Genomic DNA, 12,500 nt, shown 5'->3' with positions numbered 1-12,500 from the left:
AAGTGAGGAAGACCATATGTAAAGCCACGCATTTGTATTACTGAAAACGGTAGTTGACTATTCACCAGCTGACTCAACAGTTGTGATTTTGCTAGCAACAAAAGGACCAACATGATGTATTTGAACCTCAAAGAGAAACTGCAATACTGCTGCAAACTAAGGGGTTGCAATTAAAGCAAAGAAGGAGACAAGCTCCTAAAACAATGAAAGAAAAAGCATGCTTCTTCTACTTAAGCACAACCAGGAATGGAATAAAGCATTGCTTACATCAAAGTGAAAGCACAGCTGCTTTGATTCTGAGAACTATTAATTTTAACTTAATAGGATGAAGCCAACTTATGCATTATGGTACTGGAGTTTCTATAACAAAGTTAATAATCTTGTGAAGGATAAACTCTAGCTGTTATAAAGCTCTTCCTAAACAAAGTAAGAAACTGCAGAGCTACATCTTGTACACACATAAACTGTGTTTGTGAGGAGGTAACACAGTGCAGACCAGCCGTTAGTAAATCAACGGCACACTTAAAGTATAATAACTATCTAAAGAACTTATCCATTTTGACCAAATGAATTACAAGATCAGAAGTCACAACATGTGTGCCAGTTCCTACTAAACTGTCGTAATTTTGTGTTGTTTTTAATTGTCTTTCATCTTTACATATATCTATACATCTTGCATATATCCATCTTTTATTATCTTTATGTTGGAAACATATTGTTTTATTTGATTTACTGCAGCAAGTGTGTTTGGGTTATTTGTTGAAAATAAGTACAGTCAAATCCAGATCACAACAGTTAAGTGTTTAATGTAGACATAATTCATAAATTGTACAGATCTTGTTATATCGCTGGCATCCCAGCTGTAAAGTGAACCAGAGGTCCCTCACTCAGTCTTCATTGATTTGTCATTCTTTGGTAGGCATCTTAATTATTTAATTAAATGCCAGCATTGCCAAAGTTAAAGCTGATAATTAATTAACCGAGTAATCAGGTTTAACCCTGTTCTTACAATGTTCATCAAAATGACAAAATTACAGTTAATTTACAAGTTGTTCCTTAATCATGGCGCAGTCAGATAAATTCATACCTATGAGAATTCTGCGGCTAATTGGTATACCATTTTACCAGCCAAAAACATCCTTTGGGTTTTCAGTTTCCATTGTGAGTTTAGAAAAATAGCTATAATACGAGATAAGACACTTGTAAGAGATCTACATCATTATTTACAAGTACAGAAATAGATATTTTTTTTCTTGAACAAATAAATAATACCTTAGGGAGTTTTGTAATTGGGTGCCAAAAGACCTAGTGACAATTCAGAAAACAAACTGAAATGGCTAACATGGTAAAAAAACATTTAATATTTCTACATGGTGAATTACATTACTTCAAGAGAGACTTATACCAATTTAAAACTTTGTCTAACAATTTACAAACTTAATAAAATTACATAAATACAGATTTAAGAAAATCTGATTCAATATGGTATTTTATGGTAAAAAAATAGATCAACAAGCTGATAATATCCATTAAAAAAATCCTTTATTGTGAAATATTAATCTACTGAATATTGTAACCATTAGTGTGGCAGCATAGCACAAGTTTTTAAAACATACAACCGCCTTGATGTTTATTTGATATTTGTAAGATTTTAATTAATACCATACTGAACAACCAGTTTCAGACAATTACGACCCTGGATTAAATAAGGAGAAAAAATTAAACGATATAATACTGTATTTTACTATGCACTAAAGATGGATCCGTTGGAGCAGTAAATGTTTTAACTAGCTAGCCAGTACCTGGTGCACAGGACATCTTCATGCAGGCTCCCCTGGCATCGCTGACATTGTGTCCATAAGCGAGAGAATTTTTCTTCTAGGGCACTCCTGTGTGAATTCTAAGAGAAAGGTAGAGGCACAATGATTTTCTATAAAATTAAATCAAAAAGCAATTACTACAAATTGCCCAGAAATTCAGAAACAGTTCTGATATTATAAACAACAGTAACACACATGCTTGGTCAGGTTTATAATTAGTACCACTATGATGATATTAAAGAACTTACAAACAACTTTAGTTTAATAGACTCAAAAGAAAAACATTTTTTTTTCCTACAATGCTTAAGACACATAAATGTTTATCATTATATCTGTACAAAGCAAGATATTAAATCCTTGAAAGTAATTTTGAATACTAGCTAGTTAATAATTTCCTTAAAACTTGATTTTTCTTCTAATAGCAATGGTTTGCCTTTGTGTAGTACAGTGCTGAGGATCCAAAATGTAATTCTTCTTGATAGGGCTTATCAAAAGTCAAAGGTGAAAAGCAATGTGAATATTCCTAATTTTCACAGTCTGATAGTATAAAAGACAGTTGGCACCTGTAAATATTCTTTAAAAGTACAAACTAAAATCAAATTAGATGTGCATTTTTGGGTTGATGACTACAGAATTTTATATTTCTTAAAAAACTGCTTGATAAGTCTGAGCATACTAAAGTCAAGCACTTGCACTCTGTCCATAAAAGGAATTATGTTTCATAATCTAATTAGTAATCAAATGGTTGACCATGTTAATGTTGAATTTGCACTGCATATTAGGCAAAAAGATTGAAACATTTTATTCATTCATTTTTCAGAAAATAATTGTCACACACAGCAGAAGTGTTAATCACATGTTTACCAAAATGTAACACTCTAGACATGCTGTTCGGGTAGGTGACAGCAGCTTTAAGTTAAAATCCCCCAGTATAACAAATGGTTCAGATGTCCATAGAACAATTGCAACAGGCATGTAACCTTTTGTTTTTACATTACAATATAAAGCGTCCTTCAGCCTTACTAAGACATTCTGTCAAAAGAGGACTTTTTGCAAGGGTCTTCTCAGTTGCTTTTAGGTTACTAATAACTAAATGACAAAAAAAAAAAAACAAAAAAAAAAAAAAATCTATCAGCATAGCCATAACCTAACGGCTTGGTTATTTCATTTAAATACACAGTTTTCACAGGAAAGGGTATGCATTAGGTACATTCTATAATACACAATTATTTAAAAGTAAAATATCACTAGCTCTACAAAAGTGTTAGGCCTCTGCTGATGAAATCTCCTTTTGTGAAATAACAAAAATATACTAGCATATTTTATTCAAACTTAAGACTTCCAAGGACAAGATAATGTAAGAATGCATAACAGCAAAAATCAAAGATAAGCCATTTGTGTAAAAACAACAAAAAACAAACATGAGGATTTGTTTATGTGAAAGTAACTCTTCTAGGTGGACATTAAATTACATCAAAATGTATCCCTCCTGTCTGTTTTAACCAGTTGCATCAGTCCCATTTTTATAAAATGTGTCCAATGTACAGCCTATAACATAATATATTAAAAGGGAGATCAAAATGTGAATTAGTATGCAAAATCTACACACTGTAGATCAGTCTACCAGGAAAAGGCCCCAGATCCAGTTTTGGCAGTTATTCAAATAAAATGTAATTAAACTTCGGAAAGTTGCTTTGGAAACGTTTGCAAATAGCATCTTTAAAACTCTTTCTACCACAACGTTTAATAAGACTAAAATAAGGACTCCAACTAAACAAGTGAAGAACATGGCCTAGTATCAAGTTTATACAAACTTCACACTATAGGGCTAACTTGTGGAAAGGCAAAAATAATTAATTTTTTTCTTCTTTTTGGTGGAGCAATGCTCTTTTAATATCATTAGGATTAAGTAGATAGTGTATACACAGATTTTCAGAATTTTTGAAATTTGCAGTGAATTATATTTTTGAGAAACTGTATCCTGGACTTTCTATGAAAACTCATTGAAATTCAAGGCTGAATGCTTGCAAACAGTTATTCTGAAAAAATGACAATTACTACTATAGGTTAAACCCAGAGTGTACTTAACTGCATGGATATTTAAGTACTTGTCTGTTGAGCATATGAAGTAATCAGGATTTACACAGAAAATGGATCAAGACAGTTTGGTTATTCTTGAATAATTATTTTCATGACTTCAAGATTTAAAGGAACAAATTGTGACAGAATGCTATTTTGGTTATGAGACTACAAAAATATTTTGAAGCTCGTTCCTAGTGAGATAAGTGTATATCAACCAGCAAAACAAACACAAATGATATACGTAAACTCTGCAGAGCTAACAATATTTTCAGTCAAAGAAGAGAAACGCAAAAATACGCACCTCTTTCTGATAAAGTTCTGACTCTCTGTTTCTGCAGTAGGTACATACAGCTCCTATGTGAATCGAAAATTTATGTAAGATGACAAAATGATAAAATCAAGTGTATGGCAATAGGATATTTAATTTGTCTAATATTCAACAAATAAATACTAAAAGTAATAGGCATAAAACAGCATGCAAAACAAACACCTATGACTTAAGTAGTATATTTTTATCTCTTCATTATTCTGGGATTTTCTATAAGAATAAAAGCGATTTGTTACATTTCAAAAATAGTATTTCCAATGTATGTGGTTTTGATCAAGTCACTAAAGCATATCTGACTAAATGAACAGTGGAAAAAGCTTATGCAATAACATTGTGACAGATTTTTTCCTTGCAAATTGAGGAAATGAAATTGCATGTTTATTTCCTGCATTGCAACCTGATCAAAAGAAGGTTCTGGGCTAGTAGCAGGTCACAGAACCTGCAGCTATGCTCTGAAAGCTTAATAATTACTGTCCCCGCCTTACACATGATATTTCACTGTTTTCACTAGGACAGCTTACCATCATCATTCAGAACTGCTTTGCAGCCAATGCAGGTACTTCTCTTCTTTGCAAAAGCCATCAGACCCCCAACCTTTGATGTAAGAACAGTTTTGCATCGTGTATGATCGCCCTCTGTAAAATAAGGAAGCACAAATGGAATGTTTTATATGTTTTTAAATTAATCCCTGTCAGTTAATATACAAGTGTATATATATATTACAATATTACAAATACCCAATTTAGGGACTAAATCAACAGCCTCTAGCATAGTTCAAGGCCTTAACTACCTAAAGGAATACAAATTATGTATCATGATATCATAATCTAGGAATAAAAAAGGTCCTAGATTATTCTGAATTCTGTATTAAACAAAATGTGAAATATATAAAATAAATATCATGATTATTTTTTAATAAAGTATGCAGAATTTTATGCAAGTATGCCTAATGCCTGCTAAACCCAGGTAACTCAAAGGAATGCCTCCTAAGTACATCCAGTAAAACCTGTGAGGCTATTGCTGTATTTTTCAATCAAAAAATTAATGATATTAGAAATAATACAGTATATCTCCCCAACACTAAGGATCCTCCTAAACCCCAGTAGTCCGTTCTAAACAAATTAAACTCTTTCTCTAGGATAGATTTACCTGATTTACATAAAATAATATCTCAACTGAAACCCTCCACCTGCATCCTTGACCCAATACCAACAAATTTTTTCAAAGAAGTATCAGGCGTGCTAATCTATACTAATAAAAGGCAAAGCACTCACTCACTACTAATTCTCCAACTTCCCGTGTAGGTGGAAGGCTGAAATTTGGCAGGCTCATTCCTTACAGCTTACTTACAAAAGTTGGGCAGGTTTCATTTCGAAATTCTACGCGTAATGGTCATAACTGGAACCTATTTTTCTTCATATACTGTAATGGAGTTGAGCTTGATGGCCGTGGGGGGTGGAGTTTCGTGTGACATCATCATGCCTCCCACGTAATCACGTGAACTGACGGTCAACACAGTACGTAGAAAACAAGGAAGAGCTCCAAAAAGCGCTGAAGAAAACATGCATTATACAATTGAGAAGGCAGCGAAACAATAAGAAGCAAGCGAGTGACACATACAAGCATATTCATGACTGCAGCTACTTCGGAAACAAAGCACAGTGTAAACCTAAAGTTTAAATTAAGTTCATAGACAGGCTACCGCTGGCGTTTGTCATGCCCACGGCTAATGCGGGATACAAGTTTAATGCGAGGATGCAGGGTACAAACGAGAGTTTTGATCACTTTGTAACTAAGTTAAAATTGCTAGTGAAGGGCTGTGCTTATGCAAATTCCGAGAGACTGTGTTTGTGGGGGATTGACAGTTAAGGTGGGTGGGGGAGTCACGTCATCATCTCCCCTCCCATTCACCTCATTTCGCTCTGAGCTGAGCTCCGCAGCTAACGCAGTCTTGCGGAAGCAACTTTGTGACGCTGCCACCAAATACTCACAGAAAAATTCACAAGGTAATACACACGCTGTCTCTACAGTTTCTCCACACTCTGAATCCTCCAGGCACTACTTACAAAAGGTTACATTGACAATCATGTTACGTTATTTTTAAATTGTTTCCTTTTCTTAGCACAAGCACAGCTGAGAAGCTTTGATGCATGTGCTCCATAAAGCGTTAAAAAAATAACGCATTTAATCACACTTTGCATTCCAAGCAAAGGGGAACTTCTGTCAATGCATGATTTCCTGGTACACCGATTACATTGATGCACACATCAGAGCTACAAAAATGTAAGAGTCGTAAGAAAGCGCGTTGCTAGGACTGATTGGAGGAAAATATCGTTTCAAAAGATTACCCGACGGAAGCCTTGATAAAAGCGTGGTTTTGTGCACATACACATATATACAGTATATATATATATATATATATATGTGTGTATGTGGATGTATATATATATATATATATATATATAACAGCAACACTCATGACAATGTCAATCATGTTACGTTATTAAAATGTTTCCTTTTCTTTTTCATTACTTCTTTAACACACTACTTCTCCGCTGCGAATCGCGGGTATTTTGCTAGTTGATAATATTCTTGACATATTAAATTCGTTATTAGATACGGGAGTCTTCCCAGACTGTCTAAGACTGCTGTAGTTAAACCCCTACTTAAGAAAAATAATCTTGACCCCTTTGCTTTTGAAAATTTTAGACCCATCTCTAACCTGCCTTTCTTAAGTAAAATTCTTGAGGAGGCAGTTATTATGTAGTTAAATGACCACCTCAATAAACATGCTGCTGTTGATAAATTTCAGTCAGGTTTTAGAAAAAATCACAGCACAGAAACTGCACTCGTTAAAGTAGTAAATGACTTGCGGGTAAATGCAGACAGAGGCCATTTATCTGTTCTCATCCTCTTCTTAGAAATCGCCTTAGTCAATGGGTGGGCCTCTCTGGCAGTGTCTTAAATTGGTTTGAGAAAATTCTTTGTTAGTTGTTGGAATTACAACTCAAAGACACATGATATCCTATATGGTGTTCCACAATGCTCCATCCTGGGTCTGCTGCTCTTCTCAATCTACATGCTTCCATTAGGTCAGATTATCTCGGGGCATAACGTGAACTACCACAGCTATGCTGATGACACACAGCTGTAATTATCAATAGCACCTGGTGACCCCGATTCTCTTGATTCACTAACACAATGTCTTACTTGCATTTCTGAATGGATGAATAGTAACTTTCTCAAGCTAAATAAAGAGAAAACTGAAATCTTAGTGATTGGCAATAACGGTTACAATGAGGCTATTAGAAATAAACTAGATAAATTAGGATTAAAAGTCAAGATGGAGGTAAAAAGCTTAGGGGTAACTGTTGACTGTAATCTGAATTTTAAATCGCATATTAATCAGATGACTAGGACAGCATGTTTTCACTTAAGAAACATAGCAAAAGTTAGACCTCTTATATCACTGAAAGATGTTGAGAAATTAGTTCACGCGTTTGTTTTCAGTCGACTAGATTACTTTAAGGCAATTCTCTCAGGAACACCCAAAAAAAAAACATAAATCGTTTGCAACTAGTGCAGAATGCAGCTGCTAGAATCCTAACCAGGAAAAGAAAATCTGAGCACATTTCTCCAATTTTGATGTCACTATACTGGTTACCTGTGTCATTCAGGATTGACTTTAAAATTCTGCTTATGGTTTATAAAGCCTTAAATAATCTCGCCTCATCTTATATATCGGAATGTTTGACATCTTATATTCCAAATCTTAACCTCAGATCCTCAAATGAGTGTCTCCTTAGAATTCCAAGAGCAAAACTTAAAAAGTGGTGAAGTGGTCTTCTGCTGTTATGCACCTAAAATCTGGAATAGCCTGCCAATAGGAATTCGCCAGGGTAATACAGTGAAGCACTTCAAAAAACTGCTGAAAACACATTATTTTAACATGGTCTTCTCATAACTTCACTGTAATTAAATCCTGATACTCTGTATATCCAATTTATTATAATAACTACTAGCAAAATACCCGCGCTTCGCAGCAGCGAAGTACTGCATTCAAATTTTTATTAAGAAGAAAATTAAACCTTTTAAACTGAGGGAAAATATGTCAATAATTATTTGTTAAGGATCTCTTTGTATACCATGTTGTCAGTTCGGCCCTCCGGTTGTAACATGACCAAGCTATGCACTGAGCTTACTCTTGAGCATGTAACTTACACTTGGCCACGTGAACAGTAATCTTGTCTTAAATCTCACAGCTTGGATTGCTGCTGTCATAATCGGTTTGGGTTTCATGGTTTGTTTCAATTACGACAGTATTTGTAGGACTTGTTGAAGAGACATTCGGCATCTGTCAAGCGTTGTAAGTATACAACTGGTTTCATTGATAACTTCACATCCAGCTTTTGAGAGTTTAAACATTCATAAACATCGAAGTGTCCACTACTGAAATCGTCACCTGTCAATCTAAGATGTTTAAGAGGCATTGGCGGTTTCGAAAGGTGTAAAATATTTGGCCATTTCAGTACACTTGAAAGCGACAACCGAACAATTCAGCGGCAGCCATCAACTCACATGCAGAACCATAGGTGAAGGGCTTAAGCATTTCACTCTTATAGTGCTCCTGTGTAGTATAATTATCTCCTGTACCGTCATCAGTTCACACCTTGAACCTGTCCCAGTCATTCAATACATAAGATACAATACTCCTCCGGATATCAAGAGTGAGCCTGATATGGCCGTGCAATATGTAACAAAGAGAATGGAAAAGCTAGGTGCCACCTCCGGGCATGGAAATCACTCGGTAAGTGACAGTTCTTTGATCGATAGTGATCATCTCGATAGACATGGTAATGGGGGTTGGAACGATAAAGGAAATGGGTACCTGAGCAATGTAAAGTAAGTCTAAAATACCTACACAATAACTATAATTGTAATAAACAATCAATACAACAGCGGAGAAGCCGTGGATTAAACAAAAAGGCTGTAGTTATCAGTAAGGAGACGTGAATCTCGTGGCGAAGCAAGGAAGGGAATGTAGAGACCGGAGCGACGGACAGCCTTATATAGGCAGGCAGCCAACAACGTGGGAGGTGTTGGGATGGGGGACCCAACGCCACCTCACATGGTGACTGAGGTGCAGGCTATGGACGTATATATGTACATAAGTAGGATTCAGTTAGCGTTGGGAACCCGTGTACCAAATTTCTTGAAGATGGGCCAATAAGTAACAAAGACTGTTGAAAAGTTCAATATGGCAGCCGACAGTGGCATCATACCACTGAAACAAGTACGTACATTGGTTTCGGTTAGCTCAGTGAAGCCACCTACCAAATTTCGTGAAGATGGGGCCGTAAATAAGAAAGTTCAATATGGCAGACGTTGTTGACCGTTACGCGTTGAATTTCGAAATGAAGCCTGCTTAACTGTTGTAAGTAAGCTGTAAGGAATGACCCTGCCAAATTTCAGCCTTCTACCTATACGGGAAGTTTGGAGAATTAGTGACGTTGGAAAGATCAATATGGCGGCTGACAGTGGCGTCATACCACCGAAATAAGTATGTACATTGGTTTCGGTTAGTGCAAAGAAGCCACCTACCAAATTTTGTGAAGATGGGGCCATGAATAAGAAAGTTCAATATGGCGGACGTTGTCGACCGTTACGTGTAGAATTTCGAAATGAAACCTGCTTAACTTTTGTAAGTAAGCTGTAAGGAATAAGCCTGCCAAATTTCAGCCTTCTACCTACATGGGAAGTTGGAGAATTAGTAGTGAGTCAGTCAGTCAGTGAGGGCTTTGCCTTTTATTATTATAGATTCATGGTGGTTCTAAAATCTGTACTAACCCCTACTCTCTCTTCTGTTTCTTTTTCCGGTGTCCTTTTGGTGGCGGCTTGCGCCACCACCATCTACTCAAAGCACAGTGATGTTCCAACAGTGATGGATTAAAAGCCAGAAGTCTGCATGACCATCATCATCAAGTTCATCCGTGAGAACCCTAAATACAAAGAGGACTGTTTCATTTATGTTAGGTAGAATGCCCAGAGGGGAATGGGCAGTCTTGTGGCCTGGAACCCCTGCAGATTTTATTTTTTTCTCCAGCCATCTGGAGTTTGTTTTTTCTCTCCTCCCTGGCCATCATACCTTACTCTTTTTCTATGTTAACTAATGTTGTCTTATTTTAATTTCTTATTTTGTCTTTTATTTTTCTTCATTATGTAAAGCACTTTGAGCTACTTTTTTGTATGAAAATGTGCTATATAAACAAATGCTGTTGTTGTAATGTATTGAGTAAACATGGCTGACAGAAACTAGACAGGCATGAAAAATAGATACATCTGGCTTAATGCTGGTTCTTAAAGAAAAAAATTGTCACGGTACAGATAAAGGAAAAGAGTATTTATAAATTTCCTAGCACAACATGCACTCAGTTCGAAATAAAAAATGGCAGCAACATATAAAAAAAGCCAAAATGCAGATTTGATATAATTTTTTTGGATTTCCACACAGCATCAATTTCTTAGAAGACTGGTCATAAAAACTCTTCAGGAAACTTAACAAACATAAGCCCCTGCACAATCTCTAAAACACTACATGAAATAATAAAATATTAGATATTTCAGGTGACAATGTCACTATTTTAATAAACTGTGAAGCTGATAATCTGAGTCTGAACCAAGTATTTACCCAATGCCCAATTATAAAGCACTCATACACCAAAAAATAAGAAATTGTTTCAGTTCCCAAACTCACAAATATATTGACAGTGATGCTTATCAAAGTTTTAGCAAATCTTTCAAGGTGTTTTCTGATTCTAGTTATGGAAAAGCAAACCTTTGTTTGTAAAATAATCTCTTGACATGCTGGATAAAAGTGAACATATTTATATTATGCCCAGCTGCTAAAAATAAAATTAACTGTTTCAATTAATACTTGAACATTCACAGCAGTCACCCTAAAAAATTTGGCCATGTGTCATGATCTTCATAATCTTAATGTGTGTACCACACTAGCATCGTAATACAAAGAACCGTAGAAAAGTTTATATACTAAATAAAACACACAAGAAATGGAGGGTCAAGGGCAGAACCAAAAGTATTTAAAAAGGCAGTCTAACCAAGTTCTAGTTCTCCCTCTAATGTTTAGAGTTCTTGTCTGCCAGGTGTTGAGGCTTAGCCACTCTGTTACTATTCACAATCACAGTATGTCTACCACAAAATACACTCTCACTTTCCACCTGCGCTCTTACTTAACACCGGTCACACTGTCTCCCTATCTGCTGAAGCCTTTTCACCAGCCACAATGAATCAAAACTCAAACAGTCACTGGAAAAAGTTGCTTTTAAAAACACAGAATCACTTCTTAAGTCATGGGGCCATCTCCTCAGAAAACCCCTAGCAGCACCAGATATCCCTACACCCTAGTTAATAGCTAAAGGGTTTTCTAGTAGTATTGTAGCTTCAAGACTTCTTGTCCTCAGACTTTAACCAGCATTTCAGTTGTTACACAAGGGATCTCAAATGCCACCCGATGGTTTGGACAAATTCCCCCAAGCTTCGGGCTACTCCAATCTCTTGCTTACTTTAATGGCCACTTACAAATTACTCTTAGACATTTAAAGAATATATGGTCTATCAACTTTAACCACACTGGAGATATTCCATTATAGGTTTAGGAAACAGTGCTTGGCAAATAAAGCATTTCAGATTTGTGTAAACTTTAGCAAGTTCTTTAATTTGCCAGAACTCTAAATGTTAAAAATCTAAAAAATCGTATTACAACTTTGCACTTTCAATTGACTTAGGGGAGTGTCTCAGAAAGTTTCAAATTTGGCTAAATCGTACAAGAACCTTAATTGCCTAACATGAAATATTTTTAAACTTTAGAACTGTCCACCAATACTAATTGTGCATATAGTTTGCTTAAATCACTAACTAAGCTTTTGAAATTTCCATGTGTCTTGTCCAGGGTTTGTTTCGGTCTTGAGCTTTATGAAAGCTGGGATAGGCTCCAGCAGACCCCCACGACCCTGTTCAGGACAAAGCAGATTGGACAATGAATGAATGACCACTATTTTTACTAGTCAAAATTTACTAACCAAACTCTCATAAAACATTTATTGGGTATATATTCACATACAATCTCTTCTTTAGAAAACCATTTACATAACTGGGCTTACAGAAGAAAAACAATTACCTATAAATTGCAACTATACACATATGGAGTGTAGTACCACTACTGCTTTTACTCCTACACTTAGGCATTCAAT

At 35.6% G+C, this 12,500-nt stretch overlaps 1 protein-coding gene across 1 annotated transcript in view; it reads right to left on the bottom strand.

The window, feature by feature from the left end:
• The window catches only part of pold1 (polymerase (DNA directed), delta 1, catalytic subunit), a 131,420-nt gene that overhangs the window by 15,077 nt on the left and 103,843 nt on the right, over window positions 1-12,500 (bottom strand). Inside the window, exons 24-26 of the mRNA XM_039774275.1 lie at window positions 4,752-4,865; window positions 4,204-4,256; window positions 1,803-1,900 (exon numbers count right to left, since the gene is read on the bottom strand). Of these exons, the coding sequence (XP_039630209.1) occupies window positions 1,803-1,900; window positions 4,204-4,256; window positions 4,752-4,865 (265 nt within the window). The remainder of the gene's footprint in view (window positions 1-1,802; window positions 1,901-4,203; window positions 4,257-4,751; window positions 4,866-12,500) is intronic.

This window comes from Polypterus senegalus, chromosome 13 (genome assembly GCF_016835505.1).
Source record: "Polypterus senegalus isolate Bchr_013 chromosome 13, ASM1683550v1, whole genome shotgun sequence".
NCBI classification, from domain to species: domain Eukaryota; kingdom Metazoa; phylum Chordata; class Cladistia; order Polypteriformes; family Polypteridae; genus Polypterus; species Polypterus senegalus.
The sequence above is the reverse complement of the archived record's forward strand: the minus strand, read 5'-3'. Positions and strand labels throughout refer to the sequence as shown.